The sequence below is a fragment of the Hemicordylus capensis genome, chromosome 2 (assembly GCF_027244095.1).
Source record: "Hemicordylus capensis ecotype Gifberg chromosome 2, rHemCap1.1.pri, whole genome shotgun sequence".
NCBI classification, from domain to species: Eukaryota; Metazoa; Chordata; class Lepidosauria; order Squamata; family Cordylidae; genus Hemicordylus; species Hemicordylus capensis.
Window position 1 is genome coordinate 245,705,820 of NC_069658.1, and position 19,789 is coordinate 245,725,608.

Genomic DNA, 19,789 nt, shown 5'->3' on the forward strand with positions numbered 1-19,789 from the left:
ACCTCTGCTCTAAACGACTACCCAGGCATAATTTAGTCAGGATGCTAGCCAGTGTGTTTTTAACAGGGCTTCCGCCTGACCTCAAGGGTGGCTCCAAAGGGAGGACACAGGACCCCTCAGCAATGAAAGGGACCTTTTCCTTTGCAAAAGGAAAAGGCAGACACAATTTGAAAATACTAGCACACCAGCTTTCTGATCCCATACTTGAGAATGTATTATTGGGTTATATAGCGCTATTCGTGTACATGGTGCTTTCCAGAGTAACAAATGAGAAGGCAGGTCCCTGCTCCAAAGAGCATACAATCTACAGTATACCATAGGAAGAGGCAATAGAAGGATAAGGACGAAGGAACAAGATATATTTGGTTTTGTTACGTGTTCTTAGCTTCTGTAGGGGGATAAACAGGACAGGAAATGTGGGTTTTATTTGTCTTAGAAATCCATACCTTCAGCATCATGGTTCAGGGTAGCTAACAGAGTATTAAAAACAGCAACACAATGAAATGTGCATAACCACACACACAAAAAGGTAACAGGGCAATACACAAAGCAAAAAAAACCAGAGCGGCAGACTAGCAATAGATTTGCCCTATGTCCACACTAATTGGTCATGACTAAGCACTGCTGAGATCAGTGAGACAAGTTAGTAATAATTCAGTTCCCATTAATTTCAATGGCACATTAGGAGGAAATTCCTAAACCAAAAAACCACCATAAAAAGATAAACAGAAGCAGGAAAGCTGAGAAACCTGATAGCCCCTAAGGGGTAAAAGCCTGAACAAATAAAAATGTATTTTGTTTTGTTTTGTTTTAAGAAGCAGCCACAGATGCCAAAGAACAAACACTCACTGAGAGAACATTCTAGAGCCTGGGGGCAACAACAGAGGCCCTGTCCTGTGTGCAGGACAATCTAGCCTCTCTTAACATGGGCACACGGAGCAAAGGCCCCTCTGATGACCTTGTTGGGTGAGCAGAAACCCTTGGGAGCAGGTGGCCCTCCAAGTATCCAGGGTCCAAACCATTAAGGGCTTTAAAGGTAATAACCAGCACCTTGAATTGGATCCGGAAACAATTGGCAGTCAGTGCAGCTCTTTCAAAACAGGTATAATATGCTCCAAGTGAGCAGTTCCAGAGAGAACCCTGGCAAATGCATTCTGCACCAACCGGTTTCTGAATAGTCTTCAAGGGCAGCCCCACGTAAAGTGCATCTAGTCGCAATGTAAGGCATGGGTAACCATGGCCAGACTTGCCTTCTTGAGAAAGGGATGCAGCTGGCACACTAGCCAAACTGTGCAAAGGTATACCTGGCCACTGCCTCCACCTGAGCATCCAAAAGTAGCACTAGGTCCTTGCTCTTTCAAGGGGAATACAACCCCATCCAGAGCTGGTTGCATCACCCTAGTCCAATTGGCTTTTCTACTGACCAGCAGCACCTGCGTCTTGTCTGGATTTAACCTCAGTTTGCTACCCCACATCCAGCCCATCACCACCTTCAGCCCCCTGGTTCAGTACATCCACTGCTTCCCCAGGACCTGATGTCAGGGAAAGGCGGAGCTGAGTGTCATTTGCATATTGATGACAGTTTAGTCCAAACCTCCGGATGACCTCTCCCGGTGGTTTCATGTAGATGTTAAACAGTATGGGGTACAATATTGAACATTCTAGGACCCCACAGGCCAGGGGCCAAGGAGTTGAGCAGAAGTCCCCCAGCACCACCTTCTGGAATCTCCCTGCAAGAAAGGACCACCACCACTCCAATGCACCGCCTCCACCCCCTGGACTTCCCTATACCTGAGAGGTGGTCAAGAAAGATACCATGGTCAATGGTTTCGAATGCCACTGAGAGATCCAGCAGAACCAACAGGGACGCATTCCCCCATCTAGTTCCCAGAGTAGGTCATCCACCAGGGCGACAAAGGCAATTTCAGTCTCAAACCCAGGGCGAAAGCCAAATTGGAAAGGGTCTAGAATAATTTATTCTAATATGAGCACAAATTGCGATGAGAGATTTACTCAGTTGATCTGGAGGATGTTGAATGAAGTTGCACTATTTCTTAGCATCATCTGCTGGCCATTTGCTGGCAATCCATGAAAAAAAAATCTATTGAAAACCCACCCCTTTTATATAACACTTTGAACTAGAATTTAAAGTAGTAGCTTCCTATATAATATGCTGTATTGCATGCTACTAATAACCCATAGACAATTCATGGACTATTAACATAGCAGTCCTTTTTATGAGAGAGGCTGTAATTTAGGAATAAGTTCCTGTATGCTTTGCATACAGGAAATCTCAGGGTTAATCCCTGGCATCTGCAGCAAATGCTGGGAAACACCCCTGCCTAAAACCTGGGAAAGCTGCTGCCAGTCAGAGTAGACCATATTGAGTGGGTTGGACCAGTAGTCTGACTCAGTAGAAAGCACCACCTACAATTATCAGGAGCATCCATGGCTCAGGGGCAGAACACCTGTTTTGCATGCAGAAACTCCTAGGTTCAATCCCTGGCATCTCCAAGTAAGGTAGGGAGAGACCCCTGAAATGCTGCAGAGCTCTTCCCGGTCAGACTGGACAATATTGAGCTGGCTGGACCATGGACTCAGTAAAAAGCAGCTTCCTATGTTTATCAGTGGAGGGCTCTGAGTGGCCTCTTGTGTTATTCCAGCACTAATGCAGCCAATGAATGCTGCTTTCCCCCAAATAATCAAGGAAATCCATGAAGACTGCAAAGCCCACACTGCATCTGTCCCCCCAACCTAGCAGTTATCAGCCAACTCTTCCTAACCTAAGGACCAGTTCAGCAAATGCCATCCCTTAAGATGTGAGAGTGTAAGTGCTTCAGATAAACCAGAAGGGGGCAGAGTAGAACTAGGTAAAGAGCAGGCAAAAGGATGTGCTAGCTGGCCAAAGAGATCAAATGGCCATAAAAAAGATTGCACACACTAGGTAGGGGATGTTATTCTCTTATGCCAATGCCAGAAGCCAGTGAGCCAAGATGGGTGAGCTGCAGTGCTTGGTGCACTTCCTTATGAGGCCAGGCTACAAAGGCTGGGGCATTTTAGTTTTTTAAAAAAGGACAATTGAGGGGCAACATGTTATAATGTCTATAACATTATGAGATAATTTTTTTGCCATCTCACATAACACTGGAACCAGGGATCATCCCATGAAACTGAAGGTTGGGAAATTTAGGGCCAACAAAAGGAGGTACTTTTACACATAATATATAATCAACCTATGGAATTCTCTGCCACAAGATATGGTGACAGCCACCACCAGCCTGGATGGCTTTAAGAAGGGCTTAGATAATTTTACTGAGTCTCTCAATGGCTACTAGTCTGAGGGCTATAGGCTGCCTCCAGGCTAAGAGGCCTCTAAATCCCAGTTGCAGGGGAGCAACAGCAGGAGAGAGGGCATGCCCTCAGCAATTGCCTATGGGCTTCCCAGAGGCATCTGGGGGGCCACTGTGTGAAACAGGATGCTGCACTAGATAGGTCTTGGGCCGGATTCAGCAGGGCTGTTATTTTCTTATGACCTCTGAGAGGAGAGATGGTCTGGTGGTAGCAAGCATGAATTGTCTCCTTAGCTAAGCAGGGTCTGCCCTGGTTGCATATGAATGGGAGACCTGATGTGCGAGCACTGTAAGATATTCTCTATAGGGGATGGAGCCACTCTGGGAGGAGCAGAAGGTTTCAAGTTCCCTCCCTGGCATCCCCAAGATAGGGCTGAGGGAGAGCCCTGCCTGCAACCTTGGAGAAGCCGCTGCCAGTCTGTGTAGACAATTCTGAGCTAGATGAACCTATGGTCTGACTCAGTATATGGCAGCTTCCTATGTACCTTATCTCTCTCCTCTAGGGGAATAGATTGGGATAGGGCCAGAGCTCAGTGGTAGAGCACCTGTGTTGCATACAGAAGGTTCCAGATTCAATCCCTGAAATCTCCTGATAGGGCTAGGAAAGACTCCTGCCCTGAAACCCTGGAGAGCTGTATACCAGGTTAAATCTGCCAGTGGCCGGATTTGGTATAAGACAGTTTCTATGCTTCTATAATTTGCAGATATAAATGGATAGTCCCAGAAGGAGCAACAACAAGAAGGGTGGGGCTATCACATGATATTTTCAAATGATCAACCTATTAAATCTTTTAAAAATCTATTAAATCTGAAGCAAAAAATATCCTAGATGATGTCAGGATGTAGAAAATGCATCTCAAAAGAAGTATTCTCTCCTCTCACACATGGGAGGGAATACCTCTTTTGTTTGCTTCAAGATGATGGACTTGTGGGTTGTGCTCAACTCCATGTTAGAAGAGGTATTCCCTCCTGTGCCTGAGAGAAAATGGAGAGGGGGAATACTTCTTCCAAGATGGCATGCCGTACTGCAGTTTCTATAAGTACCTGTAATTTTCCAATTAGAATGTGCCCTTTGTGTATTGTACACAGAGCTTTTAACTTAAAATTGAAGGAAATTGTTTCTGCCGACAGCCTGGATGACTAAGAGGGGTTTAGATAAATTCATGGGATAAGGGGACAAGTACACGTGTGGATTGCTAACTGGTTGAAAGACAGGAAACAGAGGGTAGGGATAAATGGCGAGTTTTCACAATGTAGGGAAGTAAGAAGTGGGGTCTCCCAGGGATCTGTACTGGGACCGGTGCTTTTTAATGTATTCATAAATGATCTAGAAGCAGGAGTAAGCAGCAAGGTGGCCCAATTTCAGATGATAACAACTCTTTAGGGTAGTGAAATCCAAAACAGATTGTGAGAAGCTCCGAAAGGATCTCTCCAAACTGGGGGAGTGGGCAACAAAATGGCAAATGCAGTTCAGTGTTGGCAAGTGTAAAGTGATGCACATTGGGATAAAAAACCCCCAACTTCAAGTATATGCTGATGGGATCAGAGTTGTCGGTGACTGACCATGAGAGGGATCTTGGGGTCGTGGTGGACAGCTCATTGAAGTGTTGACTCAATGTGCGGCAGCTGTGAAAAAGGCAAATTCCATGCTAGGGATCATTAGGAAGGGGACTGAAAATAAAACTACTAATATTATAATACCCTTAGACAAGACTATGGTGCGGCCGCACCTGGAGCACTGCGTACAATTCTGGTCACCACATCTAAAAAAGGACATTGTAGAACTGGAAAAGGTGCAGAAGAGGGCAACCAAGATGATCAGGGGCCTAGAGCACCTTTCTTATGAGGCAAGGTTACACCTGGGGCTATTTAGTTTAGAAAAAAGACGACTGCGGGGAGACATGATAGAGGTCTATAAAATCATGCATGGTGTGGAGAAAGTGGATAAGAGAGAAATTCTTCTCCCTCTCACATAACACTAGAACCAGGGGTCATCCCATGAAATCGATTGCCAGGAAATTTAGGACCAACAAATGGAAGTACTTTTTCACACAAGGTATAATCAGTTTGTGGAATTCTCTGCCACAAGATGTGGTGACAGCCAACAACCTGGATGGCTTTAAGAGGGGTTTGGATAACTTCATTGAAGAAAGGTCTATCATTGGCTACTAGTCAAAGGGCTGTAGGCCACCTCCAGCCTCAAAGGCAGGATGCCTCTCTTAGTACCAGTTGCAGGGGAATAACAGCAGGAGAGAGGGCATTCCCTCAACTCCTGCCTGTAGGCTTCCAGCAGCATCTGGTGGGCTACTGTGTGAAACAGGGTGTTGGACTAGATGGGCCTTGGGCCTGATCCAGCAGGGGTGTTCTTATGGAGGACAGCTATGCCCTCAGCTCTTGCCTGTGAGCTTCCCAGAGGTATCTGTTGGGCTACTGTGTGAAACAGGGTGTTGGGATTAGATAGGCCTTGGGCCTAATCCAACAGGGCTTTTCTTATGTTCTATCTTGTTTCTCTTTGCCCCAGGGTTACCTGGACAAGGAGAGCTATTGCTAGTAAGTACACATTCTATAATTTGCCTTGGTAAGAAGCAGGAAACAGTATTCTTGCTGGCAGGGTTAGGAACTTCTTGCACTTATATTCTACAGTACATGGTACATTAAGATGGAGAGGCAGGCAGATTACTGATTGGAATGATTGTCCAGACATTTAGAGCTGATATGACCCCATTGGTTCAGGGAGAGGAGAAGGCAGGAGCTCATGGTTGAGGGGCAAAGAAAGAAGCAGCTCTGTGAAGCATGCCACGTATTACTTGTAAAATGCCCCCTTTCCCCCTAAAATGTGTATCTCAGTGTATTATAAGTAGCATGGACTGAGGCTGCTACTAAAGGGGGGAAAGCATATCATTATTGGAAAATTCTGGTACTGAATTAGAAATACTACCCCCAAAAGGCTGTGTTACCCAATTAAGTAGGGGCATTTTTTAAAAAGTTGGTCTTCCAAGTTAGTCAATTAAAACTGCAATTAATGTTGCAGCCCTAAAAAAAAAAAAAAAAAAATCCTGCAGAACAAAATTCCCCCAATTTTCAAGACCTGGATACTGCAGCCTGTCATGCATGCATGTTACCAACATCCTATGGAGACCACTGGCAGCAGCCTTTGCATGAAGATGTATCCCTTCCTGCTGTGGATAAATGGCCAGAAATCGCATCATTTCTGGCAGCCAGGCATGGAGATCTCCCATATCAGCATTATTCAGAAAGCCACTGACAGCAGAATGGGTCCATAGATCAGTGCTGCCAGTCAGAGTAAACAATACCGAACTAGATGGACCAATTGTCCAACTTAGTAGATGCTTCCTATGTGGTGCGGCAACAAATTTCATAAATCTCCCCTCACCCATTCTCTGTCTTGTGCTCATAAGGTTTCTGGAAACAGTGTCCCGAAGAAGGGAACTGCTAACATCTAATTAAACTCCCAACTACCAAAAAAGCCTCTTATGTTTGACAAAGTGTGTCTTTTTTGGCCTTTCACCCATTTTCTCCTCAAAGCATCAGAGCAGCTGGAATCTTTGCACCAAAAGCTGTCACCAAAAGGCACTTCGCAGCCATGTGGGTGCTGTAGTCCATACAACCATCTTGTAAGGTAGGTCACATTCCTGCAGTTGGGTGGAGCTGACAATCATGCACTCTAATCAGGCTTTCACGTGATATTGTGAAGAAATGAGATTCTGATGTGGTGAGGGCCACCAGCTTGGATGCCTTTAAAAGGAGCATAGACAAATGCATGGAGGAGGACAGTTCTATCAATGGTCTGGGTGGCTATAGGTGCCACCAGGTTCAGAGGCAGGATGCTTCTGAATACCAGTTGCAGGGGAGCCACAGAGGTAAGGGGGCATGCCTTCATCTCCTGCTTGTGGGCTTCCTAGAGGCATCTGTGGGAAAACGATGCTGGACGAGACAGGCCTTGGGCCTGATCCAGCAAGGCTCTTTTTATGTCCTTAAATTCAGACTAGGGACTCTTCAATTCACAACTCATTGTATTAGCTGCTGTGCTATACCTGCTGCTTGATATAAAGGCAAAATACACTTCAATACTGTCCAAGCCTTTTTAAAACCAATTCCTATGCCTTTTAAAACGAAGTGGCATTTCAAACCTATGCAGCAGCCTTTGTTTCTGCGTGGCTCAGCTTGTGTTTCATAAGATGTGACCGGTTGGTGAAGGTATCGCCACAGTTTAAGCATGTATAAGATTTAAACCCTTTGTGGGTGTTTTGATGCAGGCTGAGATGGGAACTCTGTGTGAAGGACTTCCCACAGGTCAAACACTTGTAGGGCTTTTCTCCCGTGTGGATTTTGTTGTGCTTATGAAGATTTGAGGACTGGCTGAAGCGCCGTCCGCAGGTGGTGCATTTATAGGGCTTCTCTCCCGTGTGGGTCACTCTGTGCTTCAGGTAACTCGAGCGGTGATCAAAGGTCTTCCCACACACAGTACATTTAAAAGCCCGCTCCGACGCGTGGGTTTGCTGGTGTTCGTAGAGGAGCGAGAACTGTTCAAAGCTTTCCCCACAGTGAGAACATGGATAATTCTTCCCTCGGACGTGGATTTTACGATGTTGGGAGAACTTGGCGCGCTGGCTGAAGCTCTTCCCGCAGTCGGAGCATTTGTAGATGGGTGGCCCAATGTGCATCTTCGTGTGCTTATGGAGATTTGAGGACTGGCGGAAGGTCTTGCCACAGTCTGAACATTTGTACGGTTTCTCCCCTGTGTGCAGCCTCTCGTGCTTTGTGAGGTGTGAGTGTTCCCGGAAGGGTTTTTGGCAGTAGGAGCATGTGTAGGGCTTTTCGCCCGTGTGGATTCGATGGTGCTGGAAAAGGTAGGAGCGTCGGCAGAAGCTTTTCCCGCAGTCAGAACACGTGAAGGACGATTTCTTCCCACTCTGAGGAGATGCACTTTGCTTCTTGCCCTTCTGGGCCTCCGGTTGGGCTGCCTTGATCTTCTTGCCAGCTTTTTTCATCGGGCTCTTTTTAGTCTCTCGCACCAACCCATTCTGTTCTGTTCTTCCCAGTGATGGCCTGTTGGGTTCCACTTGCAAGGAACCTTCCTCTGCCTGTTCAGTTTTTATATCCTCATTTGTCAGTTCATGACCTGCTGGGGGAGAGAGAGAGAGAGAACGAGCACATACACCACTGCATGAAAGACTGCAATATTTGTACTCAAAGCAGCATAACACAACCCCCAGATAAACAAATGAGACACGAGACATAAATATTAAAGCCTACAGCAGGCAGGTTCGGACATCACACAGAACCATCATTTATTTTACTAGGATAAATCCAAACCTGGATTGGCACCACTGATGAACCCAATTCAGACATTATGCTGTACGCCTAAACAAATGTCTGTATGTATGCTCATACATGTGTTTGTGTGAATGACTGCTGGTTTTCATTTTAAAAGTGAACCTGGATACAGGCCCTTGAAATGCATGGTTCAGAAGGGAAATGTACTTAAATACCTGCATCCAGCATTACATGTGAATGACTGTACCTGTGTACACTGTACACTCATGAGTGTTGAACATGTGAATGGGCCTATAATAATCAGATCTTGGTGGTTTGTTTTGCCATATTTATCTATCATATTTGATATGTACATCTCTAGGCGGTGTTGTGGTTTGTTCAGGCCCCGCCTCTTCTACTTACCTCTCATGATCTAGGTTTATCTCTCAGTGGGTGGGTTCATGCATCATGCAGAACCTACTTGCAATCTCAGTCACCCAGTTGTCCACAATCGTGTGAACCCACGCCGAGGCAGGAACCAGAGGTTCACATGGGGCCTCAAACAGAGATTTCTAATCAAGATTTGAAGCTGGCTTGCTAAACCAAGTGCTGTTTCCACCGAGAGGCGTGTTAAGTGTGAACCCACACTCTTCATGAACTTCTGGTTGTTCCAGGTGAGCTCAGCCCCTTTGGTATCGGGATCAATGGCTGTGAGGCAGCACAAGGCAAGCTGGGGTAGCATCCAGGGCCTCCCTGAGAGGCCAGACAGGGGGTGTATCTCTGGCTCACCTCAGCTACTGGCCTACGACCCTCCATGCTGCCTGAGGAGGCAGTTGCCCATCTGGGCGCATGATCTCCGCACCCAGAACAACAATGAGGATCGTCTGCAGGGGAGGTAAGCTTTCTGGGGCTTCCTCCCCTGCTCCTTCAAGCCCTTTCTCACAGATCATGAGAAAGGGCTCAGCTCCGTAAGCATAGTTATTACAAAAATATTTATTCCACCTTTCCTCCAAGGAGCTCTGAGAAATATGTGATTCTTCTTGTTAACGAGGTATCAAACCATGGTTTGATTCTGTAGGGATTTCTCAAACCACTGTTTCCCAATGGATCTTGCATATCTGCAACTGGGGCAGACTAGGGAGGTACCAGTTAAGCTACTCATACGGGGAATTTGGCTCCCCTGACCTGTAACTGCGGGAGGACTGGCAGGGACCAGCTGTGAGGTAATGTGTCATCTCAGAAGCCTGAAGGTGTCCCAGTGGTGGGGTGATGCCACAGCCCTGTCCCCAAATAATAATAAAGAACATTGGAGGATCACCTGTATAGTTCAGCTCTGCTGATTTCCACTGGTCATGATGGATATGTTCCCCCTGATATGGAACAGCCCTCCATAAAAACAGGAGACAAGACCATTCACTACGACACAAAATATAGCCTTACCCAAAGTCACACTGGCATTGTTGTTACTGCTGATCTCCTGTCCAGCCTCTCCACACACCTGCATCTGCTCCGTAACTAAGTGAGCCTCATCTGCTGTCTCCTTGAGCACCTGAATCGCATGAAGGTCACAGTAACAAAATTGGAAAGTTTAAGGAGGAATAGGATTGTTTCCAACCAGCATCCCCTGTTGTTATTTATATAACCTTTTCAACAGAAAAACTTCTTATTGCGGTTTAGGTTGAAAAGAAGACGAAAAATAAGATGGTTCCCTGCCCCACAAAGGCTCACACTTTTTTTAAAAAGCCACAGGAAGGATGCTGTGCTAAAGATGAACAAGATCAGTTGTGTTCCCCATCGTAAATATAAGCAAGCCACCACTCTGAATGTTGCCAGATGGCCCAGTTAGCAGGGCTGATTCCCAAATTGTGTGCCAGAGCCTGAAGATGGTTTCCTGTACCAATGGGGCTCACAGTCCAAAAAGAAACCCAAGGGAGACACCAGCAACAGCCAGTGGGAGGGAGCCTAGGCTGCACTGAATAGTGACACTGAATAGTGTTCTCCCCCTGCTAAATATAAGAGGGCCACCACTTTGAAAGGTGACTCTTTGCACAGTTAGCAGGGGTTAAATGGCCTTAATGTCATAGTATGCTTTAAAAAAAATTATACCCTGTCCCGTCACTCCAAAATGGTTGTAGGTAGTTTGCACACACACACACACACACACACACACACACACACACTTACTTAAGTAAAAACACAACAAGAAATAAGTTAAAACCACACACACTAAAACAGCACTGCCATGATTTTAAAAAACCCACCTATTTACACATGCAGATACACTAAACATAAGACGGACCTGGGACCTTTAATTTCAAAATTAAATTTGATTTAATTTGGAGATTTAATTTCAACAGACCCAGGCAGGGAGCTGAATGCTGAAAAGAATTACTGCTCTAGCATCTCAAGCAAAAAGAACTGAACACGGCATCCCCAAGAGGCAAAACCTGGGATAAAGTAGGGGCAATGATTGACCAGAGAGAGACAGAAAATTGAGATTGTCCCTGGTAAGTAGGGAGGGACAGCTGGAGTCTGCATTATCAGGATGAAGTACCTCTTGTTCCGGGCTCTTAGCTGCTGGCTGCTCCACCAGGAAATCCTCCGCAAAGGCCACCGCTTGGGCACAGGTCTCCGGACCGCCTTCCCTCACCCTGGTCTGCATTTCCTGGGGCAGGATGGCCAGGAACTGCTCTAGGATCAGCTGCTCCAGGATCTGTTCTTTGGAGTGTTTGTCCACCTTCAGCCACTGATTGCAAAGTTCCTGCAGTTGGCTGTAAACCCCTCGGGGCCCCTTGGCCTCCTGGTAGCTGAAATGCCTGAACTGCTGGCGCTTTCTCTCCCTGCTGAAAGTGTCGCTTCGCAAAATGGCTGCCTTCACTGTCCCATAATCCTCTCTGTCTCCGGCCTCCAGTGTGCTAAAGGCCTGCTTGACTTCTCCGCTGAGGGCTGGCTGGAGCCGGGTCACCCACTCTTCCTTGGGCCACTGGCAGGCTTCGGCCACTTGCTCGAAGGAGGCCAGGAAAGCCTTCGTATCCTCCCACGGTGTGGGCTCCTTTGGCAGCTGTGAGATTCCCCAACCTGAGGAGGGGGATTCCAGTGTCCTCAGGAACTCCTGCCACTGGGCCTCCCACTGCTGCAGCAGCCCCTCACCTGGAACCTGCATAAACTGCTTTCCCGACGCCCTTTGCAGAAATTCCAGGATACTCCCAGCTTCGATGACGTGAGGAGCCTTCTCTGCTGCTTTGGAGCCCGTCACGGGTTCAAGGACTGGCATGTCTGGCTCTTCTGTTTTAATTGTGAGCTGTATTTCCTCCTCTGTCAGTGCCTCGCCTTGGGGACTCAGGGCTGCCATTTCACACAGCTCGACTTCCATCTCCCGCCACCCCCGTCTTATAAAGGCAGTTGGAAAAAACCTCTATCCACGTGCCTGGAAAGCAGCCCACAGTACTGTGCTTGCTAGATGGAAGCAGACCAGGGGTCTGACTCCACAGAAGGCAGTCACAGATGTTCAAATACCACCGCCTGATCCTGCAGGGTGGGCTGGGCTGGGCTGTCTCTGAGAAAGATTCCTGCCTGCAGCCTTGGAGAAGCCGCTGCCAGTCTGTGCAGACAATACTGAGCTGGATGGAACAATGGTTTGACTCAGTATATGGCAGCTGCTTATGTTCCTAAGTCGGCGGCTTTCTGGGGAAAGTAAATGGAGATAAATGAATAAGAGAGAAAGTAAAAGCAATTCTGAGAACCAAAAGAGAGAACATTCTTTTTTAAAATGGCCTGGTCAGGACCCCAGTCAGAGCTGCAGCAGTATTTGCTGAAAGAGAAGGAAAGGAGAAGCAGGGCCAAATGCCTGGAGAGCTACTTCAGAGAAGCCCAGGAACTGACAGTAGCTTCCAGAATACTTAATTCCCACCTCTGGTGTTCCTGATCTGCATATACAAATTTACAGCGTGACTTTGGGCCAACCATTATTGCTAGGGTTGGACATCACTATTAATATTTCTTTAGTATATTTATAAATCTGCCCCAAACTCATGTCTCTGGGTGGTTTACAACATGAAACAAATCAAAACTGAAATTAACAACATTAAAGCAGTTTAAAACCACAATCCTAGTTAAAAGCTTTGGAGAATAAATGCATCAGAGTATTTTTTTTTTTAAAGCTGTCAGAGATGGCGAGGCTCTTGTTTTGGCAGGAGGCACATTCCAAAGCCTTGAGGTGGCAACAGAGAAGGCCCGTTCATGAGTAGCCACCAAACGGACCTCTCTGGATGACCTCAATGGACAAACTATGTGTTTACTTTGTGCCCACACCACCACAGCACAGAAAGCTGTCCACCTAGATAGGCCTGAGGCCTGGTCCACCAAGGCTGTTCTTATGTGTCATACAATGGGCCAGTTCAGACACAACGTGGTAGCTCAGTTGAATTTCATCCTCCTCGGTTTTTTCCAACCGAACACGCCTCTCAGATTCATCAGAGTTTCAGTTTGACCGAACAAACTGAGCTTTGTAACCAAAGTTCGTAGTTGGCTTGTTTGTTTTAGCTGCGCTTCAGTTCACTGTTGTGTCTAAATTGCCCTGGTGATTTATTCTTGATTTGTTGCTAGAGCTAGGGGTGTACAAACCGGTTCAGCCTCAAACCAAACCGGCTTTCCAAAGAAGGGAGGGGGGGCTTGTCTGAGCTCAAGCCAAACCGGGCCCATTTTAGATCGAACCAGTTTGGCCCGGTTCAACCAGTTCTACTGCTTGTAAAGGGGAATCTGTGGCGGGCAGTGTGGCTACTCGGGCCCGGCAGTGGCTTCCCTAGGCTCCACCAGCGCTCCACCCCCATCATCTTGGGCTGGTGAGGGCTGGGTTCAGGCCTCTGTGGAGGCCAAAACCAGGCCCCCACAGGCCCGAGATGAGGGGGGGAAACGCCAGCAGGGCTTAGGGAAGTCTCTGGCAGCCTGTTGCCACCCACAAGGAACTGTGCCTCAGTGGCAGTGGGAAAGGTAACACCCCACCCGCCCTTTAAAAACCACAAAGGGTCCCCCTGATGCTTGAAAAGGGCAATCCTTACCAGATTCCCCTTTACAAGCACTAGATAGAACCGGGGTTGAACTGGTTCAACCCCGGTTCTAGGCATGAACCAGACCACCAGCCGGTTCAGCAGAATTGGTACATGGACCTGGTGGCTCGGTTCAAGTCCGGTTCAGACTCGAACCGAACTGCCCGGAGCGGTTGTGTGCATACCCATAGCTAGAGCTCCACCTCTGCCCACAGGGATGTGGGTGCAGCAGAACGCCCAAAAAGCAGGTTATTACCGTGGCTGCTGTAGGCAGCCAATACTTCTCAGTGTTTTCTTCTCAGGACAGACTCAGGCACAAACACTGACCAGGAGTTTAATGGTGGAGGGTGGAGCAGGGTGAAGTGAGTTGAAAGGAAGCTGCAAGCGGCTCTCTGTGTTGTGGGCCTCACCCTTCTTTCCCTCTCACCAGCTGAGAAGCAAATGTTTCAGAGGCAAATGAGTCAACACTCCTCTCCTAACCCAATTTCTGACTGGCCATTTCAGACAACCCTGGTCAATTTGGATCTCCTTTTGCACTTTGGGGTTTGGCACCTCTGAAACCCTTGTAAAAACTCCATGCCCCGTGCATTCTGAACTGGCCCAGTCCCTGAACCAACAATCAGAGTTTGTTTCAGTAGCTTTGCTCTCACATAGAGACAGACAAACCTAGTTAATGGTGGGATCATAAGAACATAAGAGCAGCCCTGCTGGATCAGGCCCAAGGCCCATCTAGTCCAGCATCCTGTTTCGCACAGTGGCCCACCAGATGCTGCTGGAAGCCACAGGCAGGAGTTGAGGGCATGCCCTCTCTCCTGCTGTTGCTCCCCTGCAACTGGTACTCAGAGGTTCCTGCCTGTGAGGCTGGAGGTGGCCTATAGCCATCTGACTAGTAGTCTTTGATAGACCTCTCCTCCATGAAGTTATCCAAACCCCTCTCAAAGCCATCCAGGTTGTTGGCTGTCACCACATCTTGTGGCAGAGAATTCCACAAGTTGATGATGCGTTGTGTGAAAAGGTACTTCCATTTGTTGGTCCTAGATTTCCTGGCAATCAATTTCATGGGATGACCCCTGGTTCTAGTGTTATGGGAGAGGGAGAAGAATTTATCTCTGTTCACTTTCTCCACACCATGCAAGATTTTATAGACCTCTAAACAAACGATGGTGCAGCAAAACAAACCAAGATTTGGTGATCAGCTGTGATGGCAATTCAGGTTAAATAAACTTTATGTGTTTCCCAGAATATGGGAAACTCCTATATCGGGCAGCAGCGATATAGGAAAGTGCTGAAAGGCATCATCTCATACTGCACGGGAGATGGTAATGGTAAACGCCTCCTGTATTCTACCAAGAAAACCACATGGCTCTGTGGTCACCAGGAGTCGACACCGACTCGACGGCACAACCTAACCTAAGATAAAGCAAGGTTTCACATCATGTCTAAACCTGCTTTATTGCTTAGCCTACCCTACTTCACAGGGCTGTTGTGTGAATAAATGGGGAGAAGCTCAGCTCTCTGGACGAAAGGCAAGACACAAATATAATCACAAACAAAACTTGATCATGCCTCACTGTGTTACATTACTTCAATAATTAAAGCCCTTGATAAAATATAGCTAAGCTTGAGTTGCTTTTGTGGCTAAAATCTTTATAGCCAGGCTTTGGAACGATTGGGAAAGAATGTGGATTCCTCCATTATTCTAGCAGTGGCAAAGACACTCATCTTAAATGCAGCTTGATTAACTCAATCAATTACATTTAATCAATTTAAATTGATTATATGCCCACAGATTTTAATTTTAATTGGATTTCAATTTTTAATCAGGTATTTAATTTTATTAAAAACATTAAATATTGTTTTAAAAGAGGCTAGTCAAATTTCCCTGGATCTTGTACTACAACTCCCATTATTCGCAGACACTGTGGCTGGGGGGGGGATAATGGGAGTTGTAGGCCAACAACATAAGAGGACCCGGATATTCTTGCTGTTAACACCGGGGTTCTCCAACTGGGGTCCCCATGATGTTATTGTTGGACTACAACTCCTATCATCCCCAGGCTGGGGGTAATGGGAGTTATAGTCCAACAATAACATCTGAGGACCCAAGTTTAAGAATTGCTGCTGAAAGAGATTCCTGCTCTTAGAGGATTGGACTAGAGCAGAGGGTTGGACTAGATACTAGAAGACCTCCAAGGTAGTTCCCAGCCTGCCTCTCCTCCATGGTGGAATTCAAGGCAGCATGGATGGGGTTCCCAAGCAGCCACCCTTCCAGGCCTCCCTTAACTTCAGCATGGCTGTTGCATCATGTACCCTCAGGTCATTCCATATGCAGGGGCGTAACTATCATAGGGCAAGGGGAGACAGTTGTCTGGGGGCCCACTGCCTTGGGGGTCCCCCCAGAGGCAAGTCACAGGACTGACTCCTCCAGCTGCACACCTGCCCAGGCTTCCTTCAGTTGTATTCATCCTCCGAAATTGATGTGAGTGTTAAGATCTGGTATATACCCCACTATTCAGCCTCATGTAAGATTTCTTTTCTTCATGAGCTGAGCTTCAGGGAGGGGGGGGCATTTTAAAATCTTGTCTCTGGGCCCACTCCAACCTTGCTATGCCCCTGTCCATATGGATGTTGATTCCCTCTTACCCTGTTTCCCCGAAAGTAAGACCTACCCCGAAAGTAAGACCTTAGGCTCCCTTTTTGCAATTTGCAGTCTCTACTCCATCTACTCCCAACCCATACCAAAGACTGGCTTCTAGAAGAGAGATAAAATAAGCAGAAATTAAATAGCAGTGGAGGGAGTGGGGAAAGCAGCCCAGACCTCAAGTATCCCTCCAAGCTTTTGCTGCATGCCTACTAGGGGACATTCAAGTATACACCTGGTCACTATCCACATGAGCCACCTAATGCCGCAGAGGGGAACTGACTTGATAATCAAGCCAGAGGTTTTCCGGTTCGAATCCCCACTGGTATGTTTCCTAGACTATGGGAAACACCTATTTCAGGCAGCCCTAATATAGGAAGAGGCTGAAGGCATCCTCTCATACTACACGTGAGGAGGCAATGGTAAACGCCTCCTGTATTTTTCCAAAGAAAACCACAGAGCTCTGTAGGTGCCTGGAGTCGAAATAGACTCAACAGCACAATTTTACCTTTATAGAGTGTTTGAGACTAACAGCCTTCCCACATTATTAGGTAAAGACACCCCAGAGCATCGGGGGGGGAGAATGTGTGTGCTCATGCCAAGTGCACATCCTTATCACATGTGTAAGGGCCAGAGGGCAAAGTATTGTCTGAACTGGCCCAAAAGAAGTACTGTAACTGTTGATTTCCCAAGCTAGTCCTCACATCAGTTTGCAAATAAACTATTAGGAATTAAATATTTTTATTTATTTAGCAAATGTGTATGCTGCCCACTACCAAAGTCCCTAGGCCATTTACAGCATAGCCGGGCCACAAGGATAAAGAGGGTTCAGTGTTGCCCCCTCACACACACACACACACTGAGGAATATCTGCTTTCCCCTTGTTGGAAATCATGTCTTGCACAACTAGTCTGAAAAAGACTTCTTTGTTAATCTGAAGTCTGCATGTTACAGCATGAACAGTGTGATGTTTCTGATTATTATTTTACCGAGCCTAGTGTATCGTGAGTGGGATTTTTCTTATGATACTTCTGCTCAGGGATTCCTTTCAGTTTTGATGAGAAGGATCCCTAGTTCTAAGTCCAATGTAGGACAAGTAGGAGCAAAGGACTGTGGGACTCTTTTCCCTTTAGGAAAAATATATTCCTTTTATATTCCTACGTATTCCTTTTAGGGGATATATAGCCGAGGGAGCTGTGGGCAAGGACAGCTTGCCCCACACAACCCAGGATAACTGTGGCTGCTCCAATTCCTTCTTTTGCAGCATTGCCTTCTTTTGCATCTGATCACCCTCCTCGCCTGGCTGTCACGAAAACGCAAGAATTTCCATGCTGGATCAGGCCCAACCTGATGCCTTTGGCAGGCCCAAAGACCACAACCCTCCCCTAACTGCTTGTCCCCGACACGTGGTTTTCAAAGGTATGCTACCTCCTAACATGGAGGCTCTCTTTAGCAATCTTGCTGCAAATTCCTATTTCCTTTCCCACTGATTCCTTCCCTTCCCGTGTTTCTCTTTCTCGCTGGTCACTCACCAGTCACCTGGATCCAGGCACTTCCATCAGGATCCCTGCTGGTTTCTGCTGGACTCAACTCTCAAGACAGACACTTTGTTGCCGTAAGTGAAAGAGGAGGAGGCGGAAGAGGAAGGGAGGGGTCCTTTCTCTATCTCTCTCCTCTCCTTTTTTTGACAGGATCATGTGAGCTCCCACGTGCCTTTCTGCTCCTCTCTAGGAATTGAGCATTAGTCACTTTAACTCTTACAATGCACACACTCTTGATTTGATTGTGGCTGAGCATGCTGACCTGGTATGTGTGACGGAGACCTGGTTGGATTTGCTGGGTGGGGTTGGTCTCTCTCAGCTCTGTCCTCCAGGTTTCCTGATCTTGCAGCAGCTCCGCCTAGGGGGTCGGGGAGGGGGCACTGCAGTCATCTATCGAGAGATCTTTCCCATTTCCAGGTGCCCGGTCAGGCAATCTCGGAATTTCGAGTGTTTGTCCTTGAGGGTGGGCCTCCGAGATGGGCTGGGGATTCTGCTGGTGTACCGACCACCCCACTGCACTTCAGTCTCCCTACCTGAGCTGGTGGGGGTGGTCTCGGAGGTGGCCTTGGGTTCCCCCAAACATTGTCTTGGGGGGTTTCAATGTCCACCCTGAGGCCCCCCTAGTAGGTGCAGCTCAGTATTTCATGGCCTCCATGGTAACCATGGGCCTGTCTCAGTTGGTGCCCTACCCACATGGAGGACATACTCTGGATCTGGGTTTTGCCAACTGGGTAATAAATGATCTGGAGGTGGGGGACAACTCCCTTGTCATGGGCAGATCATCATCTGGTGGGGTTTAGTTTGACTGCTCCATCTGCCCTCTGCAGGGGTGGTGGACCGATTAGAATGGCCTGCCCCCGGAGGCTTATGGATCTGCTTGGTTTCCAGACGGCCCTTGGAGAGTCTCCAGTGTCCAGAGCTGGTGACCTGTCAAGGCCCTGATGACTCTCTGGAATGGAGAGACAGCCCGGGCTGTTGACATGGTTTCTCCTAAATGCCCTCTCCAGCTTGGTGGAGTCCATTCGGCTCTTTGGTTTTCCTCGAAGCTTAGGGTGATGAAACAACTCAGGTGATAGCTGGAACTACACTAGAGGAAGAGTCGTGATGAATTCGACCAAACATGGCTAGAGCCAGTGGCGGAGCGGAACCACCAGCGGCCTCTAGAGCCTTGACTGATTCTTCTGTTGCCTGCCATATTTCTGTAGCTATTCCATCAATTCCTGTAGCCTTCTGACTTGGTAATGACCGGCATGTTGATCTAACTTCATCTTCCCGCACTAGAGGTTCTTGCAAGTAGGGAATATCTTCTAGAGTATCTTGCCTCTGACTTGAGGGGCCCATCATCTGGCACTACATCAACAATCATTCCATTTTCTCTATCCATGTGGTTTTCTTGGTAAAATACAGGCGTGTTTTATCATTATCATGAGTAGTCCCACTAAAATTAATGGGACATGTTAGTAATAGCTTACTTGTCTGATTCATTTCAAAGTGAGTGGATAATTTAGTCTGGCTTAGTTTGCTACCCTAACAGCTTAAGCCCTGGGTATTTAAGATAACATCTTCACCATGAGCCCCACCTCCTGTTAAGATCATCTGGAGAGGTTTGTCTGTGGTTCCCACCAGAGGCGTATCTAACGTAGGGCAGGCAGGGCACATGCCCTGGGCGCCACCTGAAGGGGGGTGCCATCTTTTAAAATAATTTTTTTAAATGGCCACCGAAAACAAAATTGCCACTGTTTGTGCTCAAATGGCCTCTGAAAGGCCCTAGGCTATGCCAGGCCTTGTAGAGGCCATTTGAGCATGCACCGTGGCCATTTTGTTTTTGGCAGCCATTTAAAAAAAATATCTATATATATATTTCTCCTGGGTGTGCCCAGGAGAAATGCGTCCCGGCAGCCCAGCTGATTGGCTGGGCTGCGGGGGCGCCTGATT

At 47.3% G+C, this 19,789-nt stretch overlaps 1 protein-coding gene across 3 annotated transcripts; it reads right to left on the reverse strand.

Moving 5' to 3' along the window:
• Window positions 1-406: 406 nt before the first annotated feature.
• On the reverse strand, window positions 407-17,947 carry LOC128342631 (zinc finger and SCAN domain-containing protein 30-like). 3 transcript variants are annotated; one of them, XM_053290206.1, is made up of 4 exons: window positions 17,846-17,947; window positions 11,182-12,311; window positions 10,068-10,176; window positions 407-8,493 (listed from the first exon to the last, which is right to left on the reverse strand). In XM_053290206.1, exons 2-4 carry the CDS (start codon window positions 11,998-12,000, stop codon window positions 7,502-7,504), a joined length of 1,920 nt encoding a protein of 639 aa, XP_053146181.1. In that variant the 5' UTR covers window positions 12,001-12,311; window positions 17,846-17,947; the 3' UTR covers window positions 407-7,501. The 3 variants fall into 3 exon arrangements, with proteins under 3 accessions (XP_053146181.1, XP_053146179.1, XP_053146180.1); XM_053290204.1 differs by having other exon boundaries at window positions 407-8,496; XM_053290205.1 differs by lacking the exon at window positions 17,846-17,947 and adding an exon at window positions 14,000-14,078 and having other exon boundaries at window positions 407-8,496.
• Window positions 17,948-19,789: the final 1,842 nt, after the last annotated feature.